Below are 19,959 nucleotides of genomic sequence, written 5' to 3'. Positions count from 1 at the left end.
AAGCTGACAGCGAGTCTTTTATAGGAGGTAAAGTAAATAGGTAAAAAATAAAGTAGAATGAATTTGGTAAGGGCAATTTTCGGCCCATGAAAATTCACCAATTTGCTGTTACACCCTTAATACCTGGCATTAACATAAAATAATACATCAATACACGTTCTTTCCACGGAAACAATGCAAACAAGCCCTCACTGTGAAACACATACAGCAGTTCAAGTTTACAGACCCCTTTTATGATGTCCGGTATCTGAATTACATCTGAGATTCGCAAACACACCAACCACACTTTGAGAATTTCTCTTTAACTGCCCGTCTTTCCCCACAGCACAGACAGGGTCAGAAGAAACCAAAGTTAAATTACAAAACACACTGTGTTTACATGACAGGGCTACCAATGCTAGACTGTACATCCTCTATGCGTGAGAGTTTATTTGGGAGCTTGCACACGTAACAGATGGTTTCGTCTGTGTTTATGTCTGGAGTGAATAGTTATTTTCCTTTTACAGTGAATGAACTGATTGTGTGATACTGTAGAAGAAAGAAACACACTTTTATTAAGCGTGGTTTAATTACGCCACTGATGTGTCTATGAGGTTGAGTATTTGTGTGTGTACTCTCAAACCACTGTGGTGGGAAAATGCATGATTCACAAGCAAACTTATTAACTCTGAAAGTCATAGAGCTTGAAATAAAAATTGCCTGTATGCATTCTTCCCCAGGTGTGTGTGCAGTTGGTAAGCCCATGTGTCTGATGTTCGAGTACATGGCCCACGGTGACCTCAATGAGTTCCTGCGTCGCCGATCTCCAAGCCAATCAGTGCGCACCCTCAGCCGCGCCAGCCTGTCGGGTCGCAGTTTTTCCTCAGAGCTGGAGGCGGGACTTCTCTCCTGTGCTGAGCAGTTGTCAATTTCCAAGCAGATCTCCGCGGGAATGGCCTACCTGTCAGAGCGCAAGTTCGTCCATCGAGACCTCGCAACGCGGAACTGCCTGGTTGGGGAGGAAATGGTGGTAAAGATCGCAGACTTCGGCCTCTCCAGAAACATCTACTCAGCCGATTACTACAAAGCCAACGAGAATGACGCCATCCCCATACGCTGGATGCCCCCGGAGTCTATTTTCTACAACCGCTACACCACGGAATCTGACGTCTGGGCCTATGGCGTGGTGTTATGGGAGATTTTCTCCAATGGGATGCAGCCGTACTACGGTATGGGTCATGAGGAGGTTATTTACTATGTGAGGGATGGTCACATCCTCTCCTGTCCTGAGAACTGTCCTCTGGAGCTGTATAATCTGATGAGGCTTTGTTGGAGCACACACCCATCAGATAGGCCCAGCTTCAGTAGCATACATCGGATACTGGAGCGTATCCATCAAAGCACACTAAGTGTGAATGCTGACACGGAGGTTGACTGCTAACCGAGGAACTTTTTCCAAACCAGTTTTTGTCCCGGTGCATTAAAAAACAATTGATTTATGTTATAATCTGGTGCCGGAAAAACACACTTTAAATGTACATAGAATACCCAAACAGTAAAGTGATTTCAGCCGACTTTCTTGCCCAATTTTGTCTTTGAGGAGACCCAAACGGTTTCCCTTACCAGACATTTTTGTGTCATAAACAGCTCTCATATTTTAGTCATTTGCATATTATTTTTAATTTCACAACTCAGGAATTGTTTTTAAGGAATTAACCATCACTCCTGACCATTCACCAGCACATATCCATCCAACAGGTTGGCTTTATTTATGAACAATGTGAATTTCACGTCCGAACAGACTCTAAACCCTGTCTACTAAAAAGTATGTTAACATACAACCTAAGTACATTCTCAATTAAGTTTTGAGGGAAAAATGTTTAGTTCCGGATTCTTTTTGTTTCTGAAACAACACAAATATGTTTCTAATCAAAGTCCACCTTTAAAATCTGCATTGGGAAGGAGGTTGGGATGGCTGAATGGATGGGTCAAACAAACACGGGACTATTCACCCAGGAGACTGCTGCTCGTGTCCCATGTGAAACTGCCTTACATAACATCCTCAATTAACGTCACATAGCCTACGTAACACACCCGCCCAGTCTCATGGCAGTTTGTGAAATTGTCACTATTTATAATCTATTTCTTCGTGTACGGATCACGGACAATGCTGTGTTGATTACGAATTTTAAAGTAATGTATTTCAATGGGAAGCTTATTTCGTAATCATAGAACGATTACGGTAGCGTGTATTATTAAAAATATACCCTGGGGACCGGAGATTGTGTCCCTTTCCTCGTTATTCATTTCCTAACCACAACCATCCCGTTGTTGTGGCCGGCGTTTGGCGTTTCATTTCCCCGTTGTTGTGTGCCACAGGGCAGTCCAGTGTCACGCCAGTTTGTGAAATGGTCACGTAATTTGGACTTGAAGCCACTACGCATGCAGAGATACCCAGAACTATTTCAAATACATTGTTCTTCATCCATTGCATGTGTAATTGTTTTTTTTTCTCTTCTTCATTTTGTTATGAATGGTCTGACTACTTAACATTAAGGTTAGAAAGAGATTGGGACATGACAGTTGGACGCTTCATAGTAACATGTACAATACATTTCTTGTTACTGTCAACTGTCAGCAAATTCCGCAGCGGCACACAATCACTTTAAACCACTGCTGTTGATCGTTTGAATGGACAAGTTGCTATTCCATTATTGGGCATTTTCTTTTTACTAATTTGTTTCTTTTTCACGTTGTTGATCTTTGTCTTTTTTGTGCTAACTTTACTTTGTGACAGTGTTTAACACACAGTTTGACATAACGAGTAAATGACAGCAGCAATAGTATACATAGTTTGAAGTTCATTAATACATTTTTTCTAACTTAGGCCCCTACGTCTCTCATTGAATTACAGACACACATTATAATGTTGCAAAAACTCATTAACTGAATTCATTTCCATGCCTTAAAATACACCCTTTGGTAAGTGAAGAATGGGCAAAATGTTCTTGATGTTCAAAAATATCCTAATTCCAAAAAAGAGTAAATATTTAATACGTTCTTCTCACAAAGATAGAAACTCTCTGTTACTCATCAGTCTTCGCTCTCTGGGCTCATTTCATCTGTATTCATTTAGATTAGACTCATATTTGTACACAATTTTAGAACAGTATTTACCAACATCTCTTGTGTCATCAATCTTCTTTTTACTCAAAGCTAAAAAGTTAATGATTTCTTTAGTTTGATTTATTTAATTAAGAGATTAATATCAAAGGACAACGAAGGTTTATCTTGTCAACTGGAAAGGTTTTTCAGAGGAATGACATGTTTTATTTACTTTTTAAACGTGGTGTGATGTTAAGTTTTTTGTTATTTGTTACATAACATGATGCAGGTGGATATGTATGATATTTCTTTGTATTGCTTGCAAATAAACATTAAACATTTTTATTAGAGTTCTATACATACTATATCTTATTATTTTAAGTTGTGCGCCAACATTATGTTTTAAACCTAAAAAGTACACTATAAAAAGTAAAACCATCTTATCTGAGCAACAACAAAAAAAACCTCTCTGAAAACAAACAGCTGGATATAGATGATGTTATTTATGTGTGTATGTGGTCACAGTGCTACTTCAGATATATAATGCCGCCTTTTAAATGATTAAACATTTTCATCTGTGGACAGGGAATACCTAACATGGAATTCCCTATGAATGAGATATTTCAATTGTGTTGGACAGATAGATGGACGGGCCGACCTACACCAACATCCTCAGACCCTGCCTTCGTTACGTCAACATCAGTCCTCTGATATTCCACATGTGATTTGCTACACCTCGAAAATAAATGGGAGGCAGAAGCCCCACCTATGCTGCCGCGTCCGCTGTGGTGGAACAGCAGAATAAATAAATAACTATTAAATTTTTTTTTTAACACACATTAATTTAACTGACGCTCTTATCCAAAGCAACTTACAATTTCTACACGCCTCTGGAGCAACAAGGGGTTAAATGTCTTACCCGGGAACACATTGGTTAATGTATTGCAGTGGGATTCAAACCCAGGTGTCCCACACCAAAGGAATATATATCTCTTTACACACACACACACACACACACACACACACACACACACACACACACACACACACATATATATATATATCACATCCACTGCGCCATCACCATCACATCCACAGACATGATTGCAGCAAACCTGCCCAAAAACGTTCTCAGTATGATTTTTGGCCGTTTATTTAAAAAACTGTAGGACTGAGGCTGGAAACGAGACAGACATGTAGTAGAATCACTGCAGAATTAGTTATATTCATGTATTAATTTCAATATGAAATTGTTGGTTATTCCAATTGGAAATACAAACAGGCTGTAGAATAACTACACTTTTTTTTTCTGACCCTTAATTTCTTTCTGCTTTAAATGCCTCTTTATCTTTGTTTATTTAATTACGGGCCTCCACTGTTCCATAACCACGGAGCACCAAAAAAATATAAAATCTTAAAACAGGGGTGTCCAAACTTTTTGCACAGAGGGCCAGATTTGATAAAGTGAAGATGCCCGGGGGCCAATAGTTTGTTCGGACATTTTTTAACTACAAAAGTTTTATGCCAATACACACTGTTATAAAACAATTTTCATTGTCACAATCATCTTAATTTTTAAATGACTAAATAACCAAATACTAGCCACTCAGGCAGATGTGAACAACTCTAAAAACACAAATTCTGCCTTTCATTCATATCTGCAGAGTCAGACAACATTGAACAAACTGTATGAAATACCTTAAATTTACATGAGTTTAAAAATATCCGATGATATGTCCTCAACTCTCCGTGCCACAGTGTTACGTGCCAGGCAAACATTCGCAAATTCTTGCTTCTTCTCAGGGCGAATGTTCTCCACCATTTTCATAACACAGTCTTTGATAAATGTACCTTCAGTAAAAAGTTTGCCATGTTTAGCTATTAACATGGCCACTTCGTAGCTTGCCTTGGTGATATTTTCTTTTGACTCACAGGCCCGCGTGAAGAATCGCTGTTGTGATGCCAGTGCAGCTTGGAGCTGCTTCACTTTTTCAGCACGGTCACTCCCCGTTAGCTTGTCGTTTGTGTTAGCATGTTTAGTCTGGTGGTGTCTCTTTACGTTGAAATCCTTAAACAAGGCAACCGTCTCTTTACAAATTAGACAAACACAATTGCTTTGTTTTTAGTGAAGAAGTATTGTAATTCCCATCTGCAGAGACTTATAGTATTAAAGTGGTGCTGCCACCGTTTGGTGAAAGGTGGAATTACAGTTTCAAGTTTTATGATTTATTTATTCTGTTTGACAGTGCAGGCGGGCCATAAATAATACATTATAAGACCAAAACTGTGGGCCGTAAGAAATCTTACCGCGGGCCGTGATTGGCCCCAGGGCCGGACTTTGGACACATCTGTCTTAAAACATGTACTGGGGACAAACACTAAACTCCTTAGTAGCTAGCTACTAAGGTTATCCTTATTGTTAGTTAGATTTAGATTTTCAAACTCAAAATCCCGAGTTTAGTGTTTGTCCCTAGTACATGTTTTCTTTCCCCCTCCATGTGACCTCCGGGCTCCGTACATAACAGCCCCCCCCTCCACCGAAAAAAAGCTTTTCACCATGTGGATGCTGCAATGTTATTACTCACCACAAGAGGGATTGGGGTTGAGAATTTAAGTAGAAAAACGGGTTATAGACAGTGCGACGTGAGCCGTTTTTATAGTGTTTTACTGAGAAGTCTGTATAACTTTGTGTGTGTGTCTGGTTGCTTCCCTGTGTGTGTGTGTGTGTGTGTTTTCTTTTGCGATGTCCAATCTAAACTGTTTATAGTAGGCAGCATGGAGTTTGGCCTTGCACCGGTCCACCCTCTTCCCCTTGAGCTAAACTGTGGATCAGACCATTTCACTCCCACTTCCTTCTGTGTCCTCCTACTGATTTATCTGTCTGCACCATATTTACTATTTACATCCTCTACTCCTTCCTTTCTTATATTCCTTTTCCGCATTGTCTCTTGTATTTTGAACATGTTGTGGATATTGGACTGGATATTTTGTGATTAATTGCAGTGTAACGCAGTTCCCTTTTCATTTCACGAGGAGGTTGGAACGGAACCACCACAGATGCATTATCTTTTGATTCTTTGGTGTTGTAATGTGTTCTCCAACTTCTGTGTCGAACTGAAGTAATATGAGGGCCACAACAACATACCCAAACCCACAGGAAAACATTTAGAGCTGAAAAAAAGCAGGCAGGGAGACCCAAGCTACACTGCAGTCCAGCTTAAATAACCTGAGAACACTCAGCTGTCACAGGTTGCCCTAACGATCTCACTCAGGTGTCCCAGGTTGGTATTCCAGGTATTCACGTGTCAAATCTCCCTCTGTTGAATCCTACACAGAGCAACGGAATTTACTTTGCCTTGATGAGCGGATCCAATAAAAAAGCTTGTCCATCGTTGGATACAAGTAAGACAGAAAACTGGGAAATGGGGGTTGAAATTTTCTATATTGTCACTTCAGTTTTGTATTACAGTCTTCACTCACCCTTTTTTCATTCTATCCTCCTTTGTCCTTTCTTTCCCCATTCTCCATCACCACTGTTTCCTTTCTTATCTGCGTTTTCAGTCAGTTCCTTCTGCCCGTCTCCATTTGAAAGGTCCGAGTTAAAATGTACTGTAGAGAATTAGCCGATTGTCCTTTCTCCAAACAGGAGGTTCATCTGAATGGACTCTCTATCCTTTCTGCCAACTTGGCAATAGCAGCTCTCAATGTTTGGGGACTGGAGATTTACACTTCCATGAAACATCACTTCCTGTTTTGCTATGATAATCTGCCTTGGTTTAGTACAATTTTTGCAGCAGAGAAATTCGATCATTCTTCAGAGGAAGCTGGATGTGTTTCACGTGTTGACATTTTCTGAATGTTTCAACAGAAGATGTCTTGGCACGTCAGCAGCTCAGCTTTTCATGTCCTGTTGACTTTTCCGTCATGAATTTTTTCTGGCAACGGGAACGCTGATTCTGTCAATTCAAATCATTAGCTTTAACCTATCTGGGAACCACGGAAAGCGTCTGTATTGACATTGTGACGAAGATGTGACATCCCCCTCACTCAGCGACAGCACAGAGGAACTTCCTGTGTGGCCGAGCTGGCTCTGATTGGTCCATTCCAGGGAGCAACAGGAAGTAGGGAGACATATATCAGTCAACTGGAAACTAGCACTCCGAAGCTGTGGAACAATAAACATGGCAGAGAGTGCATTTTACACAGACGCACAACATTCTTCCCTATGCAAACATTTGGCTGCTGTTGCTAGGATTGCTGCTTAATTCATGTCACAAACGACACATAATGGCCCTGACCCCTCTCACAGTGGCTAAACATACACACATACCACACTTGGACAGTGCAGTACTGCTTTTTATGTCACAATCCACATTCTGAAATGCTTTTCATTACTTTTAAATGTTTTCAGAAGTGAGTCTGCCCGTCTGGTTTTTTGATGGGGTTTTTTGTGAAGGGCAATTCAAGAGCACTGATGATTAAGCTAGATATTTTATCACAAAAACATCCTCATATCGAGAGCCGAAGCCATGCCCTTCTATTTCCGGTCCATAAAATATGAACGGGAGTCAATGAGAGATAATTGTTTGTTGGTCTGATTTGAATTGTGCCATGGATTTCACAAATGATGTGTGCAAATTTAAAAGATGATTTTACATGTCAACTCAAGAAATAAACGATTTGACGTAAAGAAGTTGAACATTGGGTTTTGTCGAGCTTTACCGTCTTCTTCCAAGACAAAGAAAGAAGTATCAAAAGAGGTGAAAACCGTTATAAAACCGGTCATGTTGAGAAGGGAGTGGAGGGAAAATGTGGTGACATCGGGTAAGTGATTTGGACTTGTGGTCCATCTTATTACGTATTTTCCTATAGCATTTCACTTAACTATCTTGCGACAAACTGTGACATTCTTGACATTCTTGACATGGAAATTCTTTTTTTATTTTGAAAAAAATTATGTGTAATCCAAGGCACAAGTCGATCGGCACCGGAAAATTGTTTGTCTTTTGCCATTGACCATCATTTCCAAAGATGAAGGGGTGGGACTTTGGCTCTCTATACTCACATACTTAGGGTACAGGATTTCTGGTCATATGAAGTATAAAGTAGTGTAATCTCACCAAATGGTATGAAGTCAACGCCTATAAATGTGAAAATAGGGATGTTTCTAGACAAACACAATTTACAGTACAGATAGTGTTGTTAGGTCTAGGGGATTTAAAGGTCCTGGATTGCGCTGATTTTTCAGGTTCATACTTGTAATTTGGCTTTCTACTAGAACATGTTTGCATGCATTACTAAAAAGATTCTTGAACTGGCTGTCGTGATATAGCTGTATTCACCTTTGGTTCAGTAGGGAGCGGGTTCATCAGAGCTTTTCACTGCATAATGGAGGCCTGCTGCAGCTGGAGATGGGTTTGGTGAGAGCTGTGAGAGTGAACCTAAAGAGGAAATGTGCGGGCCGTACAAACCAAAACATTTAGCCAACAGATATTCATTTGAATATTCCCAACAGTGGAGGTAAAGGTAGAAAATCAGCAATGTAGTTCTCACTTGATCATAACTCGAAATACATTCAATTTTCTATTAGTTGTCCATGCTAACCATAGCACCCAAACTGTAGTTCCAAAGACTCCAGAATGATGTCTCATGTCCCTGATTAAAAAATTAAAATAAATTGGAGATACAACATATGGGCTCTTTGGGTGGCTGGGTTTTAATTCCTCTATGGCTGAAAAAAATTAAATAAAACTAGAACTAATATTCTCTGACAACTGTATCAAACAAGCCAAGTCCAAACACACCAGCTCAACAAGAGACATAAGTGTTGGACGCGGATTCATCAATCATTTTCTCACGTCTAATTCTGCACAACCACGCAGAACACACTGTGAATAAATGTGTTGGTCTGACGCCATATAAACACATGGTTGTGGACAGACTTCTGCTAACAGTCAAGGCTGTCTAAAATGTGTTAACAGCCCCAAGGTCTATGGATTATTAGGTCTAGACAAAAAGAAACCCTGCTTGTCATGAAGCATACATTATCAGTCTGTGACACTGTGTGTTTGCCAGTAACTGACCTTTTGGATGTCATCGAAAGAAAAACACTGGTGGAAAACTTGAAGTAGCAACAATAGCAAGGCTAAACATCTAAGTAAGTAAGATAAAGTGTAATTAAGAGTATTACTCTACTACTGTCTACTACTGGCAATGAATTAAGTGTTATTACAACACTTTCCCAATATTTCTTTCAGAAAAGCCTAATTTCACATTTTTAAAAACCACACCAACACAAAAAAATCAGACATTTCTCATGTTTTTATTGTTGCTGGGATATCAACACTATGACTCTGGGTGGACATTCATTGATATTGGCCCATGCAGTATAGATAGTATGGAAATCACATTCACAGTATGTCTGTGTCACAATTACTTTCTTACAAACTACTGGTACATGGTTTGTTAAATCTGAGCCTTGGCAACATTTTCCCCAAAAAATTATTTAACTCTGGAAGAACAAACTGTTTCAGAACTGCAGTTAGGAAGATCAGACATTACTCCTAATTATGCATATATAATTATACTATGTGTCAAACTTTGGGATGAACGTTTTTTGGTATTAACACGACAAGATCTCTAAAGTGCAACACACAGCGCTTTTGTTGTGTAATGTCAATTGACGCCCATAGCAAACACTGGAAGCACTATTCAGACAAAAGAAGAAGCAGTCAGGGTATGATGAGCATTATGTGCTAATCTGGGGTCATAATGTGATAAAACTGTTTTTTCAGGAATGTTTACGCATATTAAAGCTGGGAAAGGGACATTGGTGCATCGTGACGTGCATGATAGCATGGTTAAGACATTCTCACTCCCATCTCGTAAAATACAGACACTTGGTCAGGTGCCTTTGTCGTTGTTATTGACGCTAAAAGTCTCCTTTAGGGTCTTATCTAAATGCACTTGGTCGGGACTATTGGTGTCCCTTTTGAAAGACAAGGTCGTGGGTGGGCTTACGTTTCCGTGACATGAGGGAACGGGACAGTTGGGTTTAGGAAAAAGTCGTGGGTGAATCTTACGCTTTTGTGACACGCGGGTATAACGGGACGGTTAACCCAGGTCTCCTGGGTGAAAGTTTCATGTTTGACCCATCCACCCTGTGAGGAATTTCCGCCATAAATACTACTCGCCAAACCCAGTGTAGCTGCTGCTCTCCCCAGTATGTTACACGAACACACCAAAGAGCGCCTTTTTTATTCCTGTAGACGCTGAAAGCCACTGTCCAAACGTCTGTACTTTACGAGGTCGGAGTGAGAACGGGTTGTGGACTTATAAAAAAGTCCACAAGTGTGAGTGTTTTGTCATACCGCCAGTGCTTTTTGCTCTTAGAATGATTTATTTTGTCTCCTTGTTAAACAAAAAGAAAAAAAAAGATTAAATTTAACTCTCAATTAGTGTCCCCACATCAGATTATTTGAACTCTTTAGACCCCAAAAAAGTTGAAATGCTGAAATCAGGTATTTTCATTCAGAGCAAGTTAATTTTTGTTAATCAAATCATATTCAAAAAAAATTTGCATTTGAGCTTTTACTAATGTATCCTTTTTGCAGCTGTGTTCAATATAATTCATAAAATGATGCATCAAACTTTTCAGCAAAAGAGAAATATCACTAACACGGACATCTTTGTTGTATGTTAAGGCCATTCTAAAAAGACTGTGTTAGCCACACAAACACACACACTTAAAGTTTAACACCTTTTGAAGATCTAGTTTTGGCTGAGCTCCAATGGTCTAACGTCTCACTTTGCTGCAGTGATGTACAAGTGTACTCCAGGACACTGTGACATCACTGTTGGGTGTGGTTTCAGGTGCAACAAAGCACACTTCCAAAAAAAGAGGGCGGCCAAACAATGGTTTTTAGCCTGGTGGTAAGTGACACATTGGCCTCATTTCCACCTGGTGTCAAAATCTGATCCAAGGGATCCAAACACAAGTGTTCAGCTCTAAGTACGTGTGTGCCCACCTGGCAGTAGAATGTGTCTCCAAATGAGTCCCAAGGGACCACTTGTGATCGGAAGTCACTTTCCCGCTCTACGTTGAGAAAAAATACGTAACTCATTTTGATTTGCACATAGGCTGGTTGTTACTCTCCCAAAAATCCTACATTAGAAACGTGCAATGATGTGCTTCCCACAGTCTGTTAGGCAGGAGCCAAAGAGGTTTAAAAAAGGTATTTTATATTTCATGTTCACTTTTAGGAGTTGTCAAGTTAATGTTGGTAATGACCAAACATTTCCAGTTAATGCTGCTTCATAATAAAAAGCTTTAAGAAAACAAAATAATGAAGGACTTTTGCTGGGAAGGATTTATTTCCAATTACCGTTGTACACCGTTGCTTTGACCACTGACAACGGCTTCTAACATGAGATATAATGATTACGTAGTTCTGCTGACCGTGAAGTAGGCGGTCCCTAATGTGGTCCAGGACAAATGTCCATACACACTGCTAAAAGAATGTGGTCACATCTGGCCTAAACCGTGTCCGAATGTGGTCTGAGGAATCAGATCTCAATGCATCTTCAATGCGTCCTGGGTGCTGTACATAGAGCTGCTCACTAGAGATCGGATCACTCAGATTGGATTTTAATATCAGGTGGAAATGAGGTCATATCCAGTTCTGGGTCACAAATGAGTTAATATAGTTTACAGGAAATGCATTGATTAAGGTCACAATACAAAAGAGCTCATGACATAAAAACCATTAACAAAATCCTACAGTACATTTGGACAGATTATAACAATAAAATTTACAAACACAAAAACGTCTTTCCCTTTGGTGATTAACTTTGAATAATATATTTTATATACATACATACTGTACACATATACTTACAATGGTGTATAAAGAGTGACACACTGGTAAACAGAGACATACAAAGAAAGAAAGTTTAGTTGGTTTGTTATATAACCTGAATCAATACTTTGTTCGAAAAATGGTAGAATGGTGGAATGTCAAATGTGGAGGACTGTCAGTTTGGTCGATGAAACAATAAACCGCACTACTACTGCTGCTGCTGCTGCTGCTGCTGCCAGTACTCTTGTGAGGCCTGTTGTGAAGTTTACAGAAGTAAAGGAATGGATAAATTAAAGAATGAAGAATAAAAATATCTAAGATTGTTGCCTTAGAATTATTCTTCAATTGTGTATTTTTTTGTTAAGGCACAACCTGGACATTAAAAAAGGAAAAACTGTAACGGTAATCTAGATGGAAAAAGACTCCCCAATCTCAACAGCTAGGGCACTCTGTAAAAATAAATCCAAAAACGACATAAAAGAACTTATGTTGCCTCAAACAGGGAAACATGTTGGCCAACGTCGACAGGCAACAGCACCAGCTGACTTCATTTCAGCACTGCAGTTAAAATTCCTGACAAACATCTGGCTTCCTGGAAAACATGTGACTGTGATTTTGGCCGTGATTCTCTCTTTTCTGTCAGCTTGTTTGGAGTGTTTTCTATGTATTTTAGCCAAAATGTGTTTTGATTCCAGGCACGACAAAAAGTTCTGCTGGTGATTTTTAACAATGTACCTAATAGCATCACCAGGCGGACTTTTATCTTGGCTTTGAGTCTCAAGTTAATAGCAGAAGGTGGGGGAGTGCACTTGTGGAAATAAGATATCAACATTCAACACGGCATTGGCTCAACTCTGCTTGACTTTCGAGTATTATCATAAACTGTAAACTGAGATAGGTCATAGGTCACACGCCTAATAATACATTTCCATAAAGTTGGTAGTAGTAAAGATTTACATTATCAGAACCCCACTATATGCCTGACACCAGGTTTTGCGTGGGGCAATCTGTTATATGTGCCGACCTAATTCACTGGAAAGCATTGAACACGTGATCTTTGTTCAAGATACCATGCCGTGCGGAGGCATGACGAGGGAGGGAGGCAGTGAAATGCAAAATATTTGAACTATTCTTATTTGCAGGATTTGCAAAAAAAGACTGGTTCACAAAAAAATCGTAACCCCAACAATTTCATATAATGACATAAACACAACATCATATATTTTGGATGGAAATCTGTAATACTTCATATCACCAGTAACACTGCAATAACATGTGTATGTGACATTTAATTTCTAAGATATTTTCATTCTTTCAGTGGAGTGTTATACGCCGAGCTGACTTATCAGACTGTGGTACTGTAGGAGTTAACTTCAACTTTTTATCCAAATACTGCCATAAAAGATGGACGTGTAAGATTTTGTAGATTTTAAGCTAAGATTTATCAGAGGCTAAGCTGAGATGGAGCAGGGCATGATATGATACAAGATATTTGTGGATAGTGTTATGTCATAATTTGAGTAAGTAATATGATAAGGGTTGTCTTTTCGTGGTTTTAAAGTAAAGTGGTTATTTCGGAACTTACTAAACGGTTTTAGCTGTTCTATTATTTGCCTTTACCCACTTAATCACTGAATCCACATTACTGATGAATATTTATCATAAATCTCAATCTATTGGGCGGTTCAGTCTATGGGTCACTCCACCTCTGTGGTCAATACTAAAATATAACTATTAAGAGCCCCTGTTATACTCCTTTTCAGCATGATATTTGTATCTTGGGGACTACTAGAATAGGGTTACATGCTTTGATTTTTGAAGAACAAATGGTTTCTTATACTGCCCATTTCCACAGCCTGAAACACTCCGGGCCCTGTCTTGCACCCAGCGCAGCGTGGCGCAAAGCCTAATGTAAGTGTGCTATTTTAAGACCATCCAGCGCCGATTAAATAACAAATGCAAAAGCATTTTTTCCGCCGTTAAACCAGCAAAAGAGGATTTGGACACGCCCTAAACGCACCTGCGCCATGTGCTTTACGCCGTACGCTTAGATCGTTAAAATAGGACCCCACGTCTGACTTCTTATCCCGCCTTTCTAAAAAAGCCCGGTCAGCTGGCCCCCTCTGTTGGGATTGGTCAACCAAATTAAAACAATCTACTGCGCTCCTGGTGGGCTGTGCTTGCAAAGGCAGCACCTATGGGCAGTACTTATAAAAAACTGACTTTCGCAATCAGTGACATCGATAATTGAAGAAAACAGGAATGGGGCGAGGCATATCGGGCAGTTGAGAAAAAGTGCTGTCTGTAGGAGAGAAAGCTCCATTTTGAGTGAAATGGGTTTTTTTTGGTACTTTATACATCTATCACATGGACAAAAAACTATATATAACACACTAAAAGATGGGGAAAAAAGCCCCAAAAACATAAAAGGGGCTCTTAAAATGGAATACTGTGACATTTGCAGGTCAGTGTTTACAGTCAAAACTGTTACTGCTGTATCACACGAGGCAAACTTGTGTTTGTAAACCACAAATTTAGGCACTCATTCACGAACATCCATTTTATCTTCCTGTGCTATGAAGCAAGAATGGCTTATCTTGTCACCTCTTAAAATAAGGGAAATTTAACACTGATTATAAGTTCCATATTCACTTACCCCTAACCTTGTTTTGCCAGTCGGCCTCACAGACACAGAGACACTTGATGAAACCATGAGAGGCAGAAAGCTCAGCACATTTCATGTCATGATTTGAAGTCTGTTAACGCTCACCAGAAATGACCTTCACCTTGTCTCCACATAACACAGTGGCACAGAGCCTGTTAACAAACCGCAAACATCCTCCTCCCCTTTTCGGTAAGATCCCTAGAACTCTAATCTCTAATTCCTTAAAGGGAATGAACAACAGATCCTGGACCCTTTATGTATTTATGTTGGATGGAAGGGAAAAACTGGAACTGGAGAAGAACATCAGCAGAATAATGAGTCTTTAGGGTGTGAGGTCACTTTAAAAGATGGATGATGCATCTGCTTTGGTAATGAAAAGTGGCTGGGATTACTTAAACAATCCATAATGGGTACAACAGCATTTTTTGGTAAGTTTCCAAACATGTCAAACATGTCAGTATTTATATATTTTTTTAAGCATCAGAAGGATTTCCCAAAAAAGTTTCACTTTGATGTCTATATTTAAAAAAAAAAAAGATAAATCCCTGGAAAAAACACTATGAAGAAAATCAGCCTCAAGTCTCCAGTAGTACATTTTAAAGTTAAAGCTGCTGGAGATAAGCTCTACTAACATTCAGTTACACGTATGAGCATGAATCTGCATGTGTTAGCTGGAAATAATTTCCCCCGGATTTTAAGTCTTTTCTCCCAAATATTAATGAAAATGAAAGAATGGTGTTCTAAATTGCATCCAAAATGCATACTCAAATGGATGTGAAGGAAACTCACACTGTGTGTATGATGCTATGTGACCTTTCTTAAGAATGGGGATTTAGGGGAAAAAGTCTGAAACCCACGACTTCAAGATACAAAGTTAGACTACTGGCATTACCTTCATTTCACAGATTACTTTTAAATAGTTCATATCATCGTTCTCCATATCAACACATTTAAAACAAACAGAAAATAATCAACAACTGAATAGGAACAGCCTATCAGAGTCCTCGAACATCGGACTCCCCTCTCTCTCCCCATTCTTCCTCCACACAGCGATAAAGTCTTGTCGTTGTTCTCCATAGTCACATCCTGTTCTCATGCAGCGCTACTCTGTCTACCTTATCTTCATTCCCCAATTTCTTACGTTTCTGTCTTTAGGTCACGTCGTGTTCGCGGTCCCTCTCGACCTCTCCTTGCTGCCAATTACCTTCTTTCAGTCAGTATCTCCAAAACAGACCAACCCCACCAGTTTTATACCACTGAGTGTTCGTTGTTGTGGTTGTGGTGGTGGTGGTGGTGGTGGTGTGTACCGCCGCTAAGCACCGTGTGGTTGATGGACGACGCCGACCTGTCAGATCCCTCCGCCACCGTCCCGTTGACGTTCTCCTGCCGCTGACAGCAGAGGATCTGCCGGAAGGTGGCGCTCATCTCCTTGTCTCGGTAGGAGTAGATGATGGGGTTCATGGCTGAGTTGAACTCGGCGAGAAGCAGGAAGAACTTTTCATATGTGAGGACGTTGCAGTTGGCGCAGAAGACGTCGAGGAGGAGGATGACCAGGCCGGGGGTCCAGCAGACGATGAACGCACCTTGAGGAGACAAATAGCAGAGGGACAAAATATTGAAATAGGTGCTAAGGAAATGAAAAACTGTACAGGAATTTCAAAAATACAGCTATAAATTGCGTTATTTTGTACACATTGCAGGTAAAGTAACATTGTTTTGTGGTGTCCATCTCCAAAGAGACAAGGCTGCAAGAGTTCACTAAACAACTTTTTTACATTCAAGCTGTTCTCACTGCCAACTCGTCAAATAGGGCAGAGTGGTCAGTGGCCCCTCGGCGTCTGATACCGACTAGTCTCGCATTGCCAGACCTCCCTCCACAGCACCGCGAAGAAGGGTCTGGCTAGTCCACACAGAAATCCAGGATGGGAGAAAAACGTGCTTTCGTTTACTGGCATTTCTTTAAACCAATCACCATCTAGTGGGCGGTGCTACGCGCCGAGCGGGGCCACAGCGCCCCTGCAAAATGAGAGTGAGAATGTGTTGTTACATTCTAGTTGTTGATCCTTCAACCCCATACAGTTGTAGAAGTTAGTGACATAATTGGAATGGAGAAAAATTAATTTGCCGTGTACTAGAAAAAAGGCTGTTCGGGACCTTGACTGATTATTTCGATTATCTCAGAATTATCTCAGGATTTTTCTTGGGCCTACATGTGAATAATTCATCAGAAATTTCAATGGCGATTTACTTCGTCATATATTTCATCATCTTGAAAAGAAAATTGTGTGTAACACATCTGTATTGCATCTGTATTTGTGACTTTAGCAGGCACATAAATGAAAGTAACACAAACCCAGCTTTTTGCCTTTGGGAGTGTTTTTGGCTTGGATTTGCGTATTACGGTTACCAATGAGTCAAGCTCATGTTCTTACGTATTCTAAATCCTCTGCCAGATGAGTTGGGCTTAATGTACAATTAAGACCACAAAAATGTGATGTTAGCATGACTTTAAAAGTCAAAATACAACACTGTATTTCACCAAATCAGTATGTGTTTTGTGTATATTGAGTTTTCAGGGTTTGGGCATTGCAGTACTTGCAAGTCCCAGAATTCTTAATTTTGAGTTTAAATGTTAATGACTCCTAATGACTAAACATAAATGATACATTTAAACACTGAGGACTTGTTTTGGTCTCAGACTCACTCTCACTTGAGAAACAATAATTCACTGGTACTTAAACTCGAGGACTGATGCCTTGATCCAAATGGCATGTCCTTTTAGTGTCAGCTTACAGCTTACATACATTTATACCTCATTATGTTGCACATGGGAGGCATTCTGCCGCCTCCACTTTTATGTGATTAATTTATTAATGTGTCATCCTGGGTTGGAATCAAACATACATATCTCTGTACTGCATATATCTTTCTTTCCTCCTCTTCTAAACCACAAAAAAGAAGCAGAAACTAAGATTTTGACCCACGGGGGAACGCTGGTAGCTCACCTGGTTGACCATGCGCCCCATGTTCTAAGGCTCAGTCCTTATCGCAGTGGCCCAGGTTTGATTCTGGCCCAAGGCCCTTTACTGTGTCATTCCCATAGATATAAAACAATAGAGGTCCTAACTAACGGGATAACTGTCCACTGTCTTGTTCTATATCTATGGCCGTCCCCCTCTCTCTCCCACATTCCTATCTTCCAGCTGTCCATTCCAACATAGGCCAAAAAAGCCCCCCCCCCCAAAAAAAAAAAACTATAACAAATTAAAAATGTATGGGAAAGTGTGTCCTACAAAACAACCACTAATCGGACAGGATGCTGACAGTATGTTGTAGGTGAAGCCACTCTGGCTGGGAGCAGGAGATGGTTGATTCTGGTCTGACTTGAAACAAAGAAAAAACACTCTCCAACCACATCACCATCACTTAACAACCACAGCACAAAAACTCCCATTTCACTGCATAACCACACCCATTTCACTCCACAACCACATCTCTTTTTTAACGACACTTTTTAAGTACAAAGTACTTTTTGCCAAACCCATTGTGATTGTGGGTGCATTCGGTTACCTGTTATGGGGCCTCAAAAGTGATACACTGCTTTCTAAGTCATGAATATATTTAACTCCATTAGTTGTCATGGTGATATTAAAAATTTAAACTACATTAGGAAAACAACTGAGGTAACATTTAAGTGGTTCAATCAGTCAAGTTTGTCACATGACATCGTATGAGGTCAAATTTCAGTGAAAATGTAATATTGGGGAAAGTGGGAAATGTATCAGCCTGTTCTTCTGAACCACTACGAAAAGATAGATTTAACATCCTGGCACCAAGGACATAGAAAAGATAGAACAGAAGAACAGAATAAGAATAGAAAACATTGATATGTCATTATTTTTCAACAGATTCAATTATTTGTCCTGCATTTGAAAAATGGTATTGCACTTTTGACTGAAGAGATATATCACAATATAGCACGCTACTACGAAACAATACGTAAAAAGGCCAAAATTAAATAGAAATATTAAACCCCAATGTCATAGCAGCACGGTGTCCCAATGGTTAGCACTGGGGCCTCACAGCAACAAGGTACCGGGTTGGAACCCGGGTCGCCCAGGGCCTTTCTGTGTGGAGTTTGCATGTTGTCCTCCTGTGTGCGTTGGGCTTTCTCCGGGTGCTCCGGTTTTCCCCACCACTAAAAATATGTACCCCTCCCTCTCCTACCAAGCCAAGGTGTGGTGAGCATCTGGCGTCGTAAGGTTGCCGTGCATCACCCAGGTGGGTGCTCCACATTGGTGGTGTTAGAGAGTAGTCCTCCCCCTGAAGCCCTTTGAGTGTCTATAATAAAGCACTACATAAATCTAATGTATTAGTATTATAGAATAAATAAATTGGGTTGGCTCAAGTTACACAAATGTGAGCAAATGTTTGACAATGCTGTTAGCATTTTCTGATCTGGTGCCTCAAACATCGTTTGGCATAGCTTTCCAACACTGTGATTCAAAAGAATGCCACATCATGTTTAAAGTTAGGCAGCTAAAACCTACTGTTCATAGTTAAAAGATGGGATGGAATTCATGATTTGTCAGGAAATGTAAATCAACATTCTGCATTATCTCTCCCTTAACGTGAACGCATCTACAGAATCTTAAACGACTGACCTTTCCTTCACTTTTACAGCCAGATCTCCAGTCACCATCTTTACAACCTTCACACCTCATGTGAGTGAGTACAAGGCATCATCATTTCTCTGAATCGAAGAAGTGTTTTTGCACTGTCGAGGGGGGGGGAAGGTCATCGACCCATTACTCCTGAATGTCGAGTTCAAGTATTGTGAACAGATGCTATTTGTCACAACTATATGACAACTGTAGGACATTACACTCTCGAGACAGTAAAACAAAAGAGAGACAGAGAAGGGGAAGAAAGAGAGAGAGAGAGACAATATCGACAGACAGGCCTGTTATCTGTTAGTATTTTGCAGGCGGCAGCTGCAGCGAAGGCTTGACCTCACTCCCCAGCTATGCAGGCAGACTCTCCAGAGTTAGATACATTTCTCAAACGGAGCAGCGAAACCTTCTGAGCTAGTGAAACATTACTCTGACCTGGACCAGACCGGTCAAGAAAAACAACAGCTCTGAAACACTCAAAAACTTCAGTCAGAAAAACGAGGAATACACCTCCCACCACCATTATGATTGTATTATGTGACCATGTTTACTGCCTTTAGCAACTCTATCTCATTTTCCTCAGAATGAAGAAGAAGGCAGTCTTTGTGTGAAGCTATGACCTGAGAGGTTTCACCCCTGGATTCTTTCATTTCCTCTCTTAAGCCAGGGGTAGTATATG

General features: G+C 40.2%; 2 protein-coding genes across 2 annotated transcripts in view; one reads left to right on the top strand and one right to left on the bottom strand.

Moving 5' to 3' along the window:
• musk (muscle, skeletal, receptor tyrosine kinase) overlaps nucleotides 1–2,237 on the top strand; it is a 35,653-nt gene extending 33,416 nt beyond the window's left edge. The window contains exon 17 of the mRNA XM_032539645.1: nucleotides 720–2,237. Coding sequence (XP_032395536.1) covers nucleotides 720–1,420 — 701 coding nt within the window. The 3' untranslated portion in view covers nucleotides 1,421–2,237. The remainder of the gene's footprint in view (nucleotides 1–719) is intronic.
• Nucleotides 2,238–9,387: 7,150 nt separating this feature from the next.
• The window catches only part of lpar1 (lysophosphatidic acid receptor 1), a gene marked incomplete at its 5' end in the record, with an annotated part of 50,841 nt that continues 40,269 nt past the window's right edge, over nucleotides 9,388–19,959 (bottom strand). The window contains 1 exon segment of the mRNA XM_032539680.1: nucleotides 9,388–16,190. Coding sequence (XP_032395571.1) covers nucleotides 15,856–16,190 — 335 coding nt within the window. The 3' untranslated portion in view covers nucleotides 9,388–15,855.

Source organism: Etheostoma spectabile, chromosome 16 (assembly GCF_008692095.1).
Source record: "Etheostoma spectabile isolate EspeVRDwgs_2016 chromosome 16, UIUC_Espe_1.0, whole genome shotgun sequence".
NCBI lineage: Eukaryota > Metazoa > Chordata > Actinopteri > Perciformes > Percidae > Etheostoma > Etheostoma spectabile.
The sequence above is the reverse complement of the archived record's forward strand: the minus strand, read 5'-3'. Positions and strand labels throughout refer to the sequence as shown.